The 19,706-nt window shown below is 40.0% G+C and overlaps 1 protein-coding gene across 1 annotated transcript; it reads left to right on the top strand.

Annotated features, from left to right (window-relative positions):
• The first annotated feature begins 1,323 nt into the window (after nucleotides 1-1,323).
• On the top strand, nucleotides 1,324-19,428 carry LOC149287919 (opticin-like). The gene is made up of 6 exons (XM_089492363.1): nucleotides 1,324-1,551; nucleotides 8,783-8,918; nucleotides 10,906-11,064; nucleotides 11,872-12,074; nucleotides 17,701-17,796; nucleotides 19,258-19,428. Exons 1-6 carry the CDS (start codon nucleotides 1,324-1,326, stop codon nucleotides 19,426-19,428), a joined length of 993 nt encoding a protein of 330 aa, XP_089348489.1.
• The last annotated feature ends 278 nt before the right edge of the window (nucleotides 19,429-19,706 follow it).

The raw sequence follows: 19,706 nt of genomic DNA, 5'->3' as shown, positions 1-19,706 counted from the left end.
TAAGACTGCCACTCATTTGCAGCCTGATTGTTTATTCAGAATTTTTAACAGTAATGTATACTGACAAATAGGGAGTTTTAATATTGAATGCGATGCTTAAGGGGTTAAAAAAATTTTGAAGTTACAGGTTTAGACAGGAATATTTTGTCTTGGGTAAAGAAAACATCTGAACATCCCTTTTCTACCACCCCCACTAGAAACAAAACACATCTCTGCCTAATTGGATGATGTAGAGGCCTGGGGTCATTGTGTCTCATTATAAGGGGTCCTGCTGACAGCTGCAAAAATAAATCTCATTGGTTGCTCAGTCACTCTCCTACCCCCTCCTCTTGTTCCCAGTCCTTAGTCCAATAAGCCCCTCCAGGGTTCATTTTTCCACTTTCCACTGTCCGGACCTGACTGTCACACAAGTAAGGAGATTTAAAATGGTTTTATGAGGTGTGCTTAACTGTATTATGGGGAGATGTAAAGGTATGCCATTACACTGCTTAGTAACGTAGTGTGAAATAAGGAGCTATGGGATGTGTTATAGAGGGGGTGTATGTGCAAAGGTAACTTTGGGTCTAAAATATGGATGCCTATTAGACATGGAATATATTATGGTAAACAATATGCATCCACTGGTAGTATGTGGAAAAAAGGGGGTCACATTGAGGGAATATGCAAAAAGAATAAGCACAGTAAGCATTGCAGTTAATATAATTCATTGTTGTCTAAAGCTAACAGTGTCCCAGTAGGATCTTTCCTATAAGAAAAGTATGGACTTCCTCATTATATGTGCCAGGATCAGGCCTCCCTCTATGGGTAACTAGACCAAAGCAGCATATAGTTCAGCTTTCCATGTTTCTAGTCAAAATGTTTCTGTTTTGTTGTATACTGTATTTTGTGGTGAGGACCATATTTTATTTATTTACCAGTATATATTTTAAATGAAAAGCAACATTATCTCATACATTACTCTCTACTTACATACTTACAAGGGGTTTACAATCGCTCTCTCATTTCAGTACACGGCCTACACAAAAATGGGGCTTACATACATAGTATTTTTTTTTTTAAATAAACTTTTATTTTTCTGTGGTCTATTCTCTGCATCATGTTTCTGTGTAACTAACTGCAAACTATAGAGCTGCTTGACCTCTCTCCTCTTTACATGATCTGGCACACTAGCTTGTTCAGTAGTGATACAACTTACAGCGGGGTACATAACTGGGAAATATTTCCAAAAATTCAGTTTCCAAATTTGCCATCCAATGTATAGTTATTTGTAACTGTTTGAATACAATGCAGATGATGTGGTATCTATGCATTGCTCTTCAGGACATGCTTTACCTGTATGTGACTCTGTGGCTCTCTGTTGTGGCTCTTTCTGTGGCTCCACCATCTCCAGAAAATGGCAGACGCAGACTTGAAAAGAACCAGCCCAAGGAAAGCATCTCCTACGAGAACCTGGATCTGAACAATTATGATCAAAATCTGGACGTCTATGGAGAATCAATAGACTTAATTAACTATGAAGATCTTTATGACTACTCAGAACCTCAACCCAAGGTAAGTACTAACCACCTTATTTGGTATGCGGTGACAGGCCAGAAGATTAGTATACATAAAGCATTTTAATACAATATAGACTATAAGAAAGTAAAATCCTCTCCTGTTCAATGTAGACCTTTGGATCGCAATTCAATTAGAATTACAAGGGGGGGGGGACTTTAAGCTTGTGGCATGTCTTGGACCCAGAGGCACTGCAAAGGAAAATCCATTAACAGGAGCACAAGACAAATGCAGTTCTAATATGTACAAATAATGTACAAATGAGGTACAAATATTTTGTTAATCAAGATCCCCGGTGGTTAAATGTGGAATTGTAATTAAATATACACCTAAAAGCAGTGGCCCAAAATCATCAAACCAGAGCAGCTCAATGGACAGATACACTGTGCCAGCTCACCCTTAAGCAGCCACAGTATAAACTGCCGCCACAATTAGTATTTTCCCTATTGCGCGCCCTACTCTTGAAGGTGTCCATCTTGCAGCTATGTTATGAGATATGGGTGCTAAGGTGCACCCATATCTTTGTACAAATACTGATACCCAGAACATAAGTAAGTTTGCATGCATATGTATTCATGTGAAGGATCTGGGCTTCTACGTTTCAAACCTACCGTTTAGTGATCCATACTTTTGTTTGAGCATCTGTCGCCATTGTTAACAGGTTATTTTTTCTTTGTTAATTCTAGTGGAATACACACATGACATTCTCCAAACTATGTACTACTGTTTGTACTATACCCTTAACAAATGTGTGATGGTCCTAAATATATTCAAAAAAGCACCACTTTTCTACACATCTCCAAATACATTTCTAGTAAAAGTTTGTATTCTTTAATAAGTATAACAAACACCTTACATTAGCTCCAAAAAGCTAACAAAATCATATCCGCATGACAAAAAAGAACACCATAGAAAGGAAATAAAAGCAATTCAGTGAGATTTTGTGGGAACACAGACCACCATCAACACTAATGGAGGTACTTACACTGCCTAATTTATGTAATTCATCACATAATAGTGATGAACCACTATAAAAGTAGAGTACAGGAAAAAACCCACACTTGGAAAAAACAACAACTTTTAATTCAATATTTAAAAAAGGTAGGACACTTAAAAATGCATCAAGATGACAAAGGCCTATAAGATACAAATATCTGGAAATCCAACAATCAATTTCCACACAGCTTTTTTTCCCTGTCAAGATTTGGCGCAAGGATCCTTATAGTATTGGGTCATTATTATATTATGAATAGATTACAAAAATGTTCTATTGCTTTGCTATTGTTTGTGATCCTGAAGTTTTGACATTGGGCATTTCAATTTGTTTTTGATTAACTAGAATATTAAGTTGTAGTGGGTAGAGCTGCTAACAGAATATGAAAGGGTTCAGTCTGATCATAATATGACTATAATCGAATATATAGACTTAATGCATCGGGGGAGCATGATAGGTTCCAAAATACAAACAATCCAATAAAAATGGATACAAATTGTAATAAAAATAAGTATGTAAGTAAGTAGATAAACAGAGATAGAATTGGTAGCTATAGTTACCCAGATACAACGAATGTCTAAAACTAGGTAGGTATGATAGGTATATGTATATTCACCTAGCAACGCACAGATGATAATTAGGAATAAAAAGCATCCATGGGTGGTAATTTTAGAGAGACGACAATAAAGACAAAATAAAGACAAGAAAGACAAAAAGACTGCCTAGATGACCGATAGCTACAGAAACACATAGAGATAACAATTGATAGATTGTAAATAGACTGACAACTAGAGAGGAATCATTAGCTAGAGAGAAGGGAGGTGGGTAGAAATCTTTGCTTGAGAGGCCTCTGATCCTGCATCTTCTAGCAGGTTTGTCAGATTACTTATTTCTCAGAAGAGGATGAGAGAAGGAACATGGAAGGGGGGCAGCGAAGGGGGGTACGGTTCTGAAAGATCTCTTAGGGCTGTGCTTTCATCAGAGCCTGTTTGTGAGCATCTGCCATGACAGACGGATCCGGGCAAGAAGCTACAAGTCAGAAACAGCAGAGACCTGTCATAAACAAAAAGAATCCTGGGAATGGGAGACCGATAGGGACGAGGGACAGAACAGTCTGTGAGACGAAAGAGTGGCAGAGTGATATGTAAGAAGAGTAAGGGGTATGTGAAGACATAATGAGAAATGTTTTAGAGTAGTAAGTGATACAGGGAAATGTTCAAGACAAAATGTAAGTAAGTAAGTGTAAATACAGAAACGTGGTGCATGGAAATACTTGTCTATGAGGAGAAGTCATTTATCATACAATTTTATTTTTTCCATATTTATACATATAGGATTACATCAAGAAATTATGAGGTTCCCTAATTTGCAAGCCTATTATCTAAACAAGTGACACACATATTCAGAGCACCAAGTCTATCTCCTACTAGCTATATGTAACTATATGTTAACTAAGCAAGAAATCACTGATATTCACAATATTTTTTAACTAAATAGTGATTTAGTACATGAATTGGCGTGAGCTGAAACCTTTAAACATAGCTATATGCAGTGTGATCAAGGGCCAAGCCAGAAAGTTTATCCTACATGAAGAGTCAAGCTCTCTGTATAATTATTATTATTAATTGTTTTATAGCGCCATCAAATTCCGTAGCGCTGTACAATGGGTAGACAGGACATAACAAGTAGTATGTAACATAACAAATTGACTAACAGAGACAACAGGTGAGGAGGGCCCTGCTCAAACGAGTCTAGAGGCATTTAGGGTGTATTACACAATAGGTAAAAGTGTTGGGGAAAGAAATAACTCCCTTGGTCAACTCCCAGATAGTGGCACTTAGTAAAAATTGGCACTTGGATGGAAAGTGGCCTGTATAATAACTGATTTAACTACACAACATATAACCCCAACCTAATCATTTCCATGGGAAACAGACCAAGATTGGCCTTTCATAATCCACTGTGAAATTGGTGAGTTGAAATATACCTGTGGTTTAGTGAACAAATCCCCTAGGGGAAACCATAGGGTGCTGAGAGGTAATCTACGTGTGTTAAATGAAATGGAATGAAGACGAAAAGAGAAACGGTAACTGTGTTGCTGCAGGGAAAGTAATTAATTGTGTAGGTATAATGAGGAAAATGTAGTAAGTGACACAAAAGTGTGCATGATGAAGCATGTGAGGACATAAAAAACAAAACATCTAAATGAAAGATGAAAATAGTATATTTACTTAAGATATTGTACTGAAATGAAGCAGAAAGATTGAATGCAAATTGAACAGAGACATTAGTGCATAAATTGAGGCAGTAAAGTGAGACAGCTGAAGTCGGAGAAAAAGATGACAGGAATGGAATATGAGGATAGGCAGACAGGAAAGATAAAACAGACATCCAAAGACAAGAGGAGGCAAAACTGAGGGGGTGGGTGTCAGAAACAGAAAAGAATAACAATGCTGGGGGATGGGAAGCAAAGAAAGACTGAAAGGTAGAGGATAAACAGGAGGGAAGTGATAGTATTTACTGAATAAGTCATGATTTAAGTGTGACATAAGTGGCCAGTAGTGCAGCAGGTGCAAAATATTGGTTCGAAGGGAAAATAGTAGAATCATCAATGTCTGCCATTAGTGGACAGCAAAAGTGACAGCATCCAAGTATATCATTGTCTGGTTTCAATTAGGGCAAAGACTCAAACTGACCAGATATCAAAATTCCAACTTGAAAAAATGAATTGCGCATGTCCCATTTTTTGTGATGGCCCGGGTTAATTAATTGGTTAAAATGTGTGGATTTATGTACTTTCCCCATATATGTGGTGTTTATTTGTGTATACTGTGTTCTCCTTCATGTCCTACCCTATCCATGTGCCACATGTCCATGACCCTGTATAACCCGGACACCATCAGCCCGACCACAGCACTATCATATCGAGATACCCCACGGGTCGCGGGGGTGCCGACCAGGGGTGGTCCGGGGAGGGAGCTGCCTGTAGATTCCTGGCCTACAGGACACCCAGCTTCCTTGCGGCTTGTCGCGGCAGAACTTTGAACTGCTGCCGCTCAGGGTACCTGCGACCGCTTTTTGGACAGGATATCCTCAGGACCCCGAGCTATCCATCGGTACCCCGCGATTGCCGCCGCCCCTTCGGGATCACCGGAAAACGACAGTTAAAATCTGTATGGACATTGCGGGGCTCAGTGGCCTAAATGTGCCTAATTGTGGTGCCGGACTGTCTGGGCTGGGCAGGGCTATGTGGACATGGTTTATGGCCTTTTCCTGTATTGGACTGTATATAAGCCCGTGTGTTTCATAAATAAAGAGTCCCTGTTTTACCTCACTACAAGTCTCGTCTTGTTATTCAGGTAAGCCTCGGCGCTGCCCTTATCAGGGCGGTAGAGCTCTGTATTGCTATACTTCTGTATACTACAGTGCAGCCGAGATTCCTGAAGAGCTGTGTCCTCTGCCATGATCACTTATTGTCTTTTTCAGGACAATAGCCCCGCTGTGTAGCTTCAGCTTCGGCTAGCCACAGTGGTAAGGCAGCCCCTTCTCTCTGTAAGGGGTTTATCGCTGGTGTCCTGGTGGCTATGGGGCAGAGGAAGCAACGTTCGGCGGGCGTACCCATTCAGGGTACAGGACGGTCCCGTCACATTATTAGGGCAAAGGCTCAAACTGACCAGATATCAAAATTCCAAGTTGAAAAACTAAATGTGGTATTTTACCCAGTGGCGTCGGCAGGGGGGGGCCAGAGGGGGCCATGGCCCCCCTACATCATGCTGTGCCCCCCGGTGTGCCCCCCCAATTGAAACGCCGTCTTTTTTTTTTTTTTTTAATAGACCCGGAGGAGAGAGTGAGTTGCTGAGGAATAAGTTCTCAGCAGCCGTTCGGCGCCTCTCACTCTTCTCCGTGACCGCGAGGCCTCTTCCTGGTTCGCAGTGCCGGCATTTCAAGCCGAGCGCCGGTATATGTTGTCATATCCGGCGCCCAGCAGTGAAGCCAGCAGAACCAGGGATACAGAGACCTCGCGATCTCACCGCTGGACAAGCCCAAGGTAAGTGAACTTCAAAGGGGGGGTTAGAAAGTTAGGAGGGGGTTAGAGAGAAGAGGTAGATAGGAAGTGAGAAGGGGTAGATAAGGATAGATTGGGAGGGAGATGGGGGTGGATGGGATACATTGGGAGGGAGAGGGGATAGTTAGGATTGATTGGGAGGGAGAGGGGGTAGATAGGATAGATTGGGAGGGAGAGGGGGGTACATAGGATAGATTGGGAGGGAGAGGGGGTACATAGGATAGATTGGGAGGCAGATGTGGTAGATAGAGAGGCAGATGTGGTAGATAGGGAGGGAGATGTGGTAGATAGGATAGATTGGGAGGGAGAGGGGGTAGATAGGATAGATTGGGAGGGAGAGGGGGTAGATAGGATAGATTGGGAGGGAGAGGTCTTTATGGGACAAAAACGGCGTACGTTCAGCTGTTTGGGGACAAAGTTGACATAATGTGTAACTTAGGTGCTGGTCAGGTTCTATATGGGCAGCGTGGACACCAGGGCTGGCTTTGGGGTGTGTGACCAGTGATCTATGCCTGTAATTTAGGGGGGTTTATCTATACCTTTAATGCAGAGTTTATATGTAATTTCCAATTGATTTATATCTGCAAAGCTGGGTTTTGTGTCATTCTGTTCATCTGTATCGGCTATATTTCCATACATTATTAATGTTTACCTGCAAATATAGGATTTGTATGTCTTATTCAGTTGATCAATACCTGGAGTGCTGTTTCCATGTGTTGATTATTTGATCTAAACCTTCAGTGCTGAGTGTACATGTGATTTCCAGTTGATATATACCTGCAATGCTGGGTTTGTGTGTTCTGTTGGTTTATACCTGCAATGCTATGTTTCCATACATTATTTATGTATACCTGCAAATACAAGTTTTTTTTTAATCTCATTCAGTTGCATGTGCTGTTTCCATGTGTTGTTTATTTGATCTATACCTGAACTACAGGGTGTAAGTAAAAGAGCGCTATGGTTTAGTGAATGAGGGGACTCTGGGGATGATTACAGGGGAGAGGACCTCTCAATGTCACGGTGCAGTCAGAAGGAGGGAACACTGCACTGACTCTCACTGTCTTCCCCTGATCTGCAGTCAGTGTGGCAAATATATTGGCAGCAGGGTGTAATATTAATATATATTGGCTGCAGGTAATAATATTTATATATCGGAAGCTGGGACTAATATTTATATATATCGGCAGCAGGGGCTAATATTAATATATATTGGCTGCAGGGCCTATTATCAATAAATATTGGCTGCAGGGGCTAATATTTATATATATTGGCTGCAGGGACTAATACTATATATCGGCAGTAGGGGCTAATATTAATATATGTTGGCAGCAGGGTATAATTTCTATGTATATCGGCAGCAGGGTATAATATAAGTATGTATCCGCAGCAGGGGCTAATATTAATATATCCGCAGCAGGGGTTAATATTAATATATATCGGAAGCAGGGTGTAATATTTCTATATATCTGCAGCAGGGTCTAATATTTATATATATTGTCAGCAGGGGCTAATATTAAAGAATGAAAAATAACTGTCACTTTAGCTGTTATTTTGAAATCATATTTTAATCACAGTCTTTACTTCAAAGAGATAAGTGCATATTATGTAGTTAAAAATGCACGTCTAACGTGTGTGTGTGTATATATATAGTGTATATGTACCGTTTTATAATTGGCCCCCCTACTTTGGTCCCTGGCCCCCCATGTGCCCCCCCTAAATATGAAACCTGGAGACGCCACTGATTTTACCTCCCAAACAACCCAACATATCCATGCATGGGTGGTATCACTATCGGGAGATGTTGCTGAACACATATTGGGTTGTTGTTTGACAGTGATGTATACCATGAGCTGAAAATTCATACCTAAAGTAGAATGTGTGTGGGGGAAAAAACACACACAAATTACTACTGCAAACTTTCAAAAAGTAACACGTGCATGGAAAGAGTTAAATACCAGCATTTGAAATACATTAGTGTGCTTAAATACCCCATATAAATCTAATTTTAAAATTGTCCTGATATGTAAAACCGTAGACTTCAAAGAGGGTGTACTTTCCTTTTTACACGACTCTAGATTAGCTTAATACCTCATCACATGGGGTTTTTTTTTTTACAGTATAATGTCATGATCTTGGCTTGTATCACCTTTTATTACCTCTTCGTACAGATAGAGGTTGGCACCTTGGCTCCACTGGGTAAAAAGACAGAAATATTTACAACTCAAGAACCCCAGATTACAACACCAGGCTCTACATCTCCAAAACCAGAAGAACCAAGTCTCTTTGGATCCATGACAGACCAGGGTCAGTACACTTTAATGCATATGCTGCACTGCATTAAATTCTCATGATGTCCCTTCTGCAGAATACCCCCAATACGGATTTGCCCCTTTAACTGCCCCCAACTATTTTGCATGCAGGAGATGTGATCAGCCAAACACATCTCCCTGTTTGTGATATACTCAACTCCAGCGTTGGGTCGAAGAAGGCTGAGGGCAGGGTTCAGCCACTCATCGGCAGCTTCAAGCAGTCAGTCAGTGCCAAGAATCATCTGATTTAATAATAAGCATTTTTGAGCAAGTATCGGGGCAGAAAGCTACATGTTACCTGATGACTTTTAGTTGCATGCAAATAAATAGAGGAATTCCACAGAATCCTGCCCATACAAACTGCATAAATATCCTCCACCACCACCTCCGACACACATAAGTTTTAGATATTACTGACCAGCCCAGATAAAATGCTGCCCTGCAGTATGGGGATGTGTAACTGACTAATTGGTTCCCTTCCATAAGTCTATACATGCCCCCCTTGTGCTTTTTCACAAAGTAAAGAGTTTATATTAAAGGGGGCTATTGACAGGGTCAGGATAATGTGCAGGGCAGATATGGTTTTGCATAATGGTTGGTAGTAAAGAGAGTATTTACAGTGTGTTCACAGCTGTACATGTTATTGACATTGCCAGTTACCCCCAGGTCATCAAAATGCAGCTATATGAAACTTCCTTATAAACTCTTTTTGTCTCATAATCTATAGATGGTGTACAATACCATTATAAGATACCTTTTAACTATGATCTTTTGAGGTGGCAGGGTTAGAGCCAGGGTGGGATTAAAGGCAGGTTCAAGGGTATGACCACCCACTTACCTGACGCATCTGGTCACCTTGCTTCACTTAGCTAAGATGCACTGCAGGTAGGCCAGGTAGAAGCTTTGATTGAAGTGTCTGCTGCAAATGCATATACCTCAATCAATGTGACAGCTGGCTGGGCCGGTCAGGGATCTGTAAATCTTCTTACTGTCCCAAAAAACGATGCATTTAGGGGATGCTGAATACATTTGCCCAGCATAATGAACCATAATTCTTGTGCAAGCTCTATGTTTAGCAAATAAACTCACCAAGTACTGTATTAATATGATTTATTGTTTGCTGAGACTGTCCTTTTAATAACTATTTGGCTATTTGTTAGACAGCACAAGTTATGCTCCATCTAAGTTGAACAGCACCTTTAAGTCCTTGTTTAATAACTTTTTGTGCATTATCTGGTATGAGATAAAATTTACATTAAAAAGTGTTTATATGCTGCCTGTTGGCTGCAACCATCAAACTGTTCTCACAAATTAAGTATGAAGAGATCTGCCCTAGTTTAAGACAGCTTTGCTATGATGTTTTTTCATTTATGCTTTCTTTTTCTTTTTCATTTTAAAGGGACTCTTTAGTGCTCTGACATTCCCACTAAGGAAGACTGCATATTTAAGTAATATGTGTTTCTGAAATCCCCCCATGTAATTGAATAGGGGACATCAGGGAAATTTACAGTATGCATACGAGAAGGCCTGGCTCGCAATCTCTGTTTCAGTTCATACTGAAGGGGTTCGATGGGGTTGAGGTCAGGGCTTTATTGACCTTGCTTTCTGCACCGTCATGCTGGAATAAGAAAATGGCCTTCCCCAAACTGTTCCCACAAAGTTGGAAGCATAGCATTGTGCAAAGTGTCTTGGTATACTTCTCGTCCAAAATCACCGCCTGACCTCACAAGTGCTCTACTGTATGAATGGGCAAAAATCACACAGAAACACTCCAACATCTTGTATAAAGCCTTCCTAGAAGAGAGTGGAAGCTGTTATAGTTGCAAAGGGGGACAAACTACATATTAATCTCTAAGTATTTATAATGCAATGTTATAAAAGTCACTGTTGGTGCAATGGTGTCCCAATACGTTTGTCCATATAGTGTATTGTATATACTGTATATATATATATTTCTTATATTTTGCCCTTCATCTCCCCAGGTCTTCCAACTTGCTTGGTTTGTGTCTGTCTTGGAAGCTCTGTATATTGTGATGATGTGGACCTGACAACTATACCGCCACTGCCCAAGGACACCACTTATCTCTATGCTCGTTTTAACAAGATTAACCGGATACGCTCAGCGGACTTTGCAGGACTCAGTATGTGACTGACACAAAGTGTAGGGAAGTTGAGTGTGAGGGGAGATAGATAAGAAAGATAAGCAAAAGGAGTGACCATTCATAACTCTGCTATTAGTAGAAATGTTTAAAGCTGAGAAAAAAATATATTACATTTAAATATTAAATTAAATATTGTGCTTTACACAGTAATGCAGATTAGCATTAACTAAAACTCGATTTTGTCTCTTTTTGTTCCAATAAACGGTCATTGTTTATTGAGTGACTTTCCCATGAGATGTTTCTTTCTGACAATGCTAAATGAAGTCCATTCCTCCATAAAGTTTTATTAGTCAGTGTGTCTGTCTAGGTTATTTACTGCTGATCCATTCTACTGTTCACCACAGGCAGCATGATAAGGGGTTTAGATGTATGTCTAGCATATTGGGCTAAGGTAACAGAGCTAGAACACATAGCAATGGCTAATATGCAGCTGCAATGCTAGTACTGTTATACACAAGAAAACAGCACAATATTTGAAAAGGCTATTTTTAAATCTAGTAATAGAAAATCTTGGTGTGAGTCTCCCTTTAAAAGGGGGTGATATAAGACAAAAGTGAATACAAACTAAGGGAAGCAAGTTGTATACTGTAACACAATAAATCTTTTTGTATTATATAATATATTGTTAACTATCTCAGTGTTATTTTAACCTACTGGGATATAACACTATTCTGTATAATTCAGTTTGGATTTCTAATATACCCCATGTATAATATGCTTGTGCAATGACATCATATAATCACAGTTCCCCAGGGCTTGACCTCACTGTCATCTTTATGTTCCTAGACAAACTGAAGCGTGTGGATTTCTCAAGCAACTCTCTGTCTGAAATAGATGATGATGCCCTCCGTCTACTGCCATCTCTTCAGGAGCTTATCCTGCCTGAGAACCAGCTGAGAGCTCTGCCTGAGCTGCCATCAAGTCTTATTCACCTGGATGCCAAAATGAATCAGCTGCAAAGTTCAGGCATCCAGACAGAAGCCTTCAAGGTAGAACAGAGATTTCTAAAGCATAGTATTCCTGTACTAGACAATAAATATATACACACACACACACAATTGGCAACTAGATGTTGAAAGACATTTTTAGTAAGCAAGAATTTAAATGGACATGGCTAGTACCGTATTTTAATCTACTGAACAAAAAGTAGACCTGGGAACTAAACAATACTAATGAAACCTTTCTCTTGATACATGGATCTTCTAGTACTAATAAGCATTCTGAATTCCTTCCAGGTACAAATACCTGTAAGTACTGCCCAATTCAATGCATTTAATGATCAAATCTAAATGTATTAATGAAACCAAATTATCTGTTATACTTTAGACATAAAGAGTCATCTAATAGATACACAGGTGGATTATTCAAAATGTAAGGTCAGCTACTGCTTATGCCCATTGGGCAAGCAGATACATATCAAGCCCAATCAGGGACCATACATGGTGAATTAACTCTAAGAGTTAGACTTTAATATTCTCTGAGACTCGATTACTACCATTTTACTACAGAGTTTTTTTTTAGCAAACAACCATTACCTTTGGAGCTTGATCCCTCAGATTTCCGTGGATGTTAAACAAACTAATGATCCAATCAGTAACAGTAGGGCACGGCATCATAGGTGGTAGGACAGGAGCTAGGCCTGAGATGTGTAAACAGAACAAGGTTGTGCTAATATGAAGAGGGGAAACATACAACAATAAAAATAAGAATAATGAAATTTCAGGTTGCAAATTTTTTGCCAAAATATTGTTTTAATCATAGCTCAACTGTATCTCATCATGGTATTATACACCATCTTTACAGTATGAAACAACTTTAAAGGCAAATTTCCTGAAACTCACTATTGATGACCATACCAGCTGTTGGTAACTGGCATTTCGAATCGTGAACTCAGTGGCAATATTCAGCTCTCTCTTGTCAAGAAGTAGGGAGGGGTATTTAGCCTATTGAGGCCGACAAATAAATGTGTATTGACAAAGCACACACAGGATGAGAGATGAGGCACAATAAAACTCACAGGAAAACAGGTTAAACCTATTGCAGTGCAACAGAGTTCAGCTCTAATTGGTAATGTTATCAATAAGCAGTTTAAATGTCTTGGTCCTTGCCACTTCTTGTCAAATGGGTTTTGGCTCCAAAATTACATCACATTAAAGAGACGATCCAACCATCATATCCACTAGTGCATATGATAGCTATGTCCCCTAAAGTAAAGTGTAGTAAAGTAAATTGTTCGCCTTGCAAATGCATGGAGGGATAGAGATTTCTCTGTTGCAAAAGAGCTACGGAATCAGCTGGCACTTTATACATAAAGTGATGTAATTTGTAATGTGATTCAATTTACTCCCTTTCCCAATCCAGCTTGCAGGAGATGTTTTTGGCCATACCTGTTTAAACGCTGGCTTGTGCAAGAGTTCCAGGTTGGGTTGAATGAGACCCCAACATCTATGCGCAGAAATGGTTTCTTGTCATTGATTGGTTGCTTCTGCTTGAAAACTGGCACAGAATGTGTTTTTCTAAGTTACAAACTACTTTAACCCCTTAATAACAAAGCCCGTACATGTACAGGCTGAAAATAATTTTTTTGCAATGGGTTTTGGGACCGCCCATTGTCCTTAAGGGGTTAATATGTGTTCATCTTGATGGGGCTGTATAGAGGCACTGGGGTGTTCCAGAACACATGATTATTTATTAACTTACTTTTAGTTAGTGAGGTTTCAGTCTCTATGTTGTTGAAACTTCTGTTGCATGGACTAGTTATACAAATTGTTACAAATATTTAAGAAGCTCATAGATAAGCAGCCATTCAGGAAGGGGAACGACATGCTGTGATATAACATTGTCTCAAAAGAAAAGACTGTAAATGTGTAAATCTTCACTGCAAATCTTTACTTTTTATTATTTTATATAAGGCCATCATATTCTGCAGCTCTTTTGGATTCTTTGAATTTGTTCCACTAGGTAAATAAGTAGATATCTAGTGTGGGGACCTTAAATACAGCATATGTTCAAGAGGTAGTGTACTGCTCCAATGAGCCTTACCATACACCCCTTCCAGTATTTGTAGCATTAAAAGGAATGACCTTTCTGCAGATGCACACAGGGGTCTCATTAGACCCCCTTGAACTTTCATGTAACCCATGAGTGAATTCGCATTGCTAAGTAAGGGATATCAAACACTTCTCAGTAAGGCAAAAGGCTGGGGATTACAAAATACATAAAGAGAAAGAAAATAAGTATATACATTATATGCATTAAAGTGCATATGAGGGCTGTAATGTACCTTTTAATACCACAATATTTGCGGGGCTGTCTAGTGCCAATAGCTGGGAATTGCAAAAAATAACATAACTAGACGAGGCTTTTTTCCCCATCACATTCTATTTTTCTGATGATACTGCAATGAAAGCACTGGAACAATGATCTAATAAATTCTTACCATGAATAAGAAATAATGTGCTGTCAATTCTACTTGCTTGTGACTTCAACTGGCATAAAAGCAGCTGTTGCAGCTATAGAAACAGCATCAAGCATGTATTGTTTATATGAATCATTGTGCGCCGGCAAAGCCAAGAAAATTTGAATTGCATTTGTCCTTACAACTCCTGGATGATTTTACCATGGAGATGTGATTGGCAGCTATTTAGGTGGTATTCTTGATCATAGAATATTGCCACTTGACCTTTTTCAATACGGACCTGGCGGAAACTTGGGGAGAGGATGTTCTTCACTGCCACATGGAAAACAAGTTTGTATGTCTGAGAGAGCTGCTCAAGCATCCAGCACTACTTGGGCATCATCATTATGATTTTGAACACAGTTTGGGAGAACATCTGAATAGCTCAAGCAGAAATCCCACCAGGGGGTTGATTGTGGTGGTAGTATTTCATGGTGAACAATTTTCATGGTTAAGTGACTTTTTGTTTTCTTCCCAAAGCCATCAGTTAATGTAGCTCAAGAGTGTGATTCCACTAGAGTCTAGTGACTAGACTCTCGCAGACTAGGGACATATATGATGTCCCAATTCAAACCTGATAATTAAATAAAATCATTGATGGCTCTCACAAAACTGCAATATTATCAGCCACCAAGCAGGGAAACCCAGATGCAGGCAGCAGAGGGCAGTATTAATAAGAAAACAGTTTAAACTGGTCAAGCCCTTTGGAAAAAATAACAGAAAGCAGCATTTTTTTCTTCACCTTCTAATATAGGTGTGCCATCTTTTAATATAACGAATGCCACTACAGGTATTGTTTGCACCCTAATCATTTTTTGTTATAGCCTCAACTATGAACGTTTGCCGCTAAATAAAACAAAGGCATAACACATGATGGGAACCATCTACAGCCACCTATACAAACCCCACCTGTTTTCCCATAGGGGACATTGTACCGTTATTTAATGCCCCCCATAAAACATAAACCTTACTTGCACAAGACAGATTTGCCTAATGACTTGTTTTTCAAGTATCAAGTAAAGTGTGTATAGCAGGCAGGCTTTAGGTAAAGTATGGGTGTCCTTAGTATCTGATTCCATCTACGCGGAGAATGTGCAGCAACTTATCCACATCCACATCCACATGTGTGTATTGCCAAAAACAAGCATGGATTTTGTGGCATCTTCAGCAATTATGGGGACTTAATGATACCAGGAATGGTGACAGAAGTAGATGAAACATGGTGGCTGCATGAAACAAGTAATAAGACATAATTTGTACGTGGCTGGGTGTGGGATAACTGAATCTTGTTCAAATTCCCCAGTATACATGTACAACAGTGATCAAATTGCCGTTGTCAATTCTCAGTCACCTTTTAGCAGCAATGAAGTACCGTATTTGCTCGATTATAAGACGAGGTTTTTTTCAGAGCAAATGCTCTGAAAAATACCCCTCGTCTTCTAATCGGGGTCGTCTTCTAATCAGACCTCAAATAGAGGTCTGATTATGAGACTAAGATCCAGATCCCTCGCACCGCTGCAGGGGACCTGGATCCTCCTGTCTCCCCCCCCCCCATTTAACACCCCCCCACACACACTTACCGGTGCTTCCTGCTGTATTGCCGGGGCAGCGGGTTGATGTCTACGCGATCCGCGTAGACAACGTCCGCTGCAGCCAGAAGGTGTGGCTAGCAGCGGGGGTTGTCTGCGTCCGTCGCGCACAAACCCCCGATGCCAACTCCACCTCCTTCCGGCTGCAGCGGAAGGAGACGTCAACCCGCTGCCCCGGCAATACAGCAGGAAATTGCAAGCACCGGTAAGTGTGTGTGTGTGCGTGTGTGTGTGTTAAATGGGGGCATAGGGTAGTTCTGGAATGCCTTATACCCCTATATGCCACTCTGGCACTTAGGGGATTAAAAGGCATATTATGGGGCAGAGTGGCATATAGGGAGGTATAAGGCATTTCAGGAGGCAGAGTGGCGTTAAGGGGGCATTTAATAGAGCACTCTGCCTCCTGAAATGCCTTATACCTCCCTATATGCCACTCTGCCCCATAATATGCATTTTAACCCCCTAAATGCCAGAATGGGATATAGGGGTATAAGGCATTTCTGGAGGTAGAGTGGCACATAGGGGGTCAAAAGGCATACCATGGGGCACAGTGGCATATAGAGGGTTAAAAGGCATATCATGGGCCACAGTGCCATATTGGTGTGGCAAGCCTGGGGGCAGATGTGCGTAACTGGGGGACAGGTTGGAAAATACAAGGAAATAAAAACAAAAAAAATATTTTTCTCAATCATAGCTTTTATTTAAAAAAATAGTTTACATGAATTAACATTTACTGGTAAAACTTTTTTCCTTTAGGGTCGTCTTATATTCAGGATTTTTCTTTTTTCCTAAGTTAATATTCAGATTTTGGGGGGTCGTCTTATAATCAGGGTCGTCTTATAATCGAGCAAATATGGTATTTGTCAACCTGACTGTTTCACTCTTGTGTGCTGTACATTAGCTGCATTCTTCTCTGAACACTGCAACCCTTTATAGAAGTTGTACTGTGTGTGCTTATTATTAAGGGCATTTAATAGACAACTAGTATTCTCCTTAGACATAGGACACCACAAGCTTAAGGGGTGTCAAAGCCAGTACAATGATGACGGCTTCAGATATCTCCCAGCAACAGGTAGGCATGGCAGCAAGATACACACAGGACATCAAGAGTGGAAGTTTTAAGCCACACGCCTCATACAAACACAAATCACCTGCTTCTATATGGCAACAACAGGGACCTGAAAACTGCAGAATTGTGCAACATTAGGGACGCAAAATAAAATTAATCATGGGTTCCAGTGGTAAAAGAGAACCCAGGACTGCACGACTTCACTCATGAATATTACATTATTATATATATATATAGAGAGAGAGAGAGCCAGCAGATTCTGTAGCACTTTACAATCATATGTTTAAAATCATAAACAACAAACTTGTACAAAAGGAAGACCCTGCTCTTTTGAGCACACAATCTAGTTCAATAGCTGGTTATACGTAATTGCGGTTTTGAATAGATTTGAAAACAAAACAATTCACATGAAACAGGTTTCTTCGTGGTCTTTCATACAAATATATCTTTTGGAGTTTTGGGGTGTGCATCAACATAATTAGTCTTTTTTATTTTTACAGGACTTGACCAAATTGCAGTTTTTGTATCTCTCGGACAACAAACTCGACTACATCCCTGTGCCTCTCCCTACCAGCCTGCGATCTCTTCATCTCCAGGTACCCAGGATCCTTTAGTAATTTACCTCTCTAGTTCCCTCCTTATAATGAGTGACTAAACTCCTAAGGGAAGTATTCTAGTGAATCATGTTATTCTGCACAGTGTAGTTATCCAGTATATGGATTTTTTTAGGCATTTTGATTAATAGCCTGCATAAAAAAGCATTGGTCTTATGGAGTATTTTTCTCATTGCTGAATAAATAGTAGCCTAGAGGGGCAATGTGCTAAAGCAGAGCAGAACACAAATTAATTACTTTCTCTCCAGAGGGTTGCACAAATTTCCAACTAACATTTACAGGTGTGTACTGATAGGATATTGCTGCTTTAAAATGTAATTCACATTGTGCCATTATTATTATTTATTGTGTATATAGCAACATCATATTCTGTAGTGCTGTAAAATGGGTAGACAGGACAGGTGGTATATAACAAGTCATTTGATTTACAGAAACAACAGGTAAGGAGGTAAAAATTGCGAAGATTTGTTTTTTTTTCTAATTGTCTGGCTGTTTTTATACAGCTCCTGTCCCTTAGGGGAGTAAAACCCCATGTCACATAGTTGACATAGTTGAGGCATACCCATATTTAGGTTGCCCAAAATAGGACACCTTTGTTTGGGGCATGTTTAGAGGTGGGCAGGGCTAGAGATGGGTCTGGGACAAGGCCTGGAATTTACCATACCACCTCAAAATGCACTGAAGGAGAACGCCAAGATATGATATCATATTCCGGCACACAGCTTCATTGTGTCACAACAAGGCCATGTGGAAGCTGTGACTGAGGCATGTGCTGTATGAGCACATACCTCACTCGATTTCACAGCTTTGTGGTCTGATCAGGGAAGATGGCTCCCCTAATCTGTCCATGATCTCCACTGTCCACAAAAGTGGGACAGTGGGGCAGCTCCTAAAAACTGAGACTGTCCCATTAAAATCAGGTTACTCTAATATATGGTGAATATCTAATGCATATTTATTATTTTTTGAACCTTTCAACATCTTTACATACTGACCTGCAAAACACTTTGTTACATATATGGGGGGGAAAAATACATTCCATTTTAAGGCGGGTTAGTTATGTGTCAATCTACTTCTATTAATTTTGCCTGCTGCTTATCTAATAATCTAATCCCTTAGACACACACGTGCTTGGCTGCAAAGAAACGTTACTAATTTAGCTACTGTGTTTGGCGTGCCTCTAGCACGTGTTGGGATTTTGTACATTGCCCACTAATTCCCCCAATTGTAATACAGTCAAGAACTGTTATATTTCCATAGAAACAATAACTAGATAGGAACACTAACATAACGGGTGTACTGTAGGCTGTATGAAGTATTTTCGAGCAATTTTCAACCCTTTAAGAGCCAGATGAGTTAGCAACACTGTGCTATTTTTTTCACCTAATCCACAAGCCCATGAGAATTTCCATAAAAATCCAAAAATCTTTTGAATCGTTTCAGAATAACAACATCCAGAACATGCATAAAGACGCGTTCTGTGACAGCCGCGATCGAGCATTCATCAGACGGGCCTTGGAAGACATTCGATTGGATGGAAATCCCATTAACCTAAGCAAATTTGGAGATGACTACTTCTGCCTGCCGCGTCTTCCCACTGGCTCCTATTACTAAATGCAGGAGCCCCTTGTCTACATACAACACGGCAATAATTCTTTATAAGTCAGTTGATACTTAAAGGCAATGCTAAAGTAGCAAAATTCCAGAAAAGATGTATCGCATATGCCTATGTGCATAAACTGTTTCTCTAAGTAAATAAAAAAAGAAAAACAAATTGTTTGGGGTTGTCTTTAGTAACATTATGGTTTAAATGTTTAAGAGAAGCTGCCCCTCTGGTATTCAAATGGTTAAAGGTGCCACTTTGTTATATAGTCCCTTCTTGTACACATCTG

Source organism: Sceloporus occidentalis, unplaced genomic scaffold (assembly GCF_023333645.1).
Source record: "Sceloporus occidentalis isolate IW3139 unplaced genomic scaffold, rSceOcc1.0.p SCAF_55, whole genome shotgun sequence".
In the NCBI taxonomy this organism is placed as follows: domain Eukaryota; kingdom Metazoa; phylum Chordata; class Lepidosauria; order Squamata; family Phrynosomatidae; genus Sceloporus; species Sceloporus occidentalis.
The sequence above is the reverse complement of the archived record's forward strand: the minus strand, read 5'-3'. Positions and strand labels throughout refer to the sequence as shown.

What these genes read in the sequence shown, in the direction of transcription:
- LOC149287919 (XM_089492363.1), top strand. Translation starts at nt 1,324, where the DNA reads ATGCTTTACCTGTATGTGACTCTGTGGCTCTCTGTTGTGGCTCTTTCT. An exon ending in TGGATCCATGACAGACCAGG is followed by an intron (nt 8,919 to 10,905) that starts GTCAGTACACTT and finishes TCATCTCCCCAG; the next exon opens with GTCTTCCAACTTGCTTGGTT. An exon ending in TGCGATCTCTTCATCTCCAG is followed by an intron (nt 17,797 to 19,257) that starts GTACCCAGGATC and finishes GAATCGTTTCAG; the next exon opens with AATAACAACATCCAGAACAT.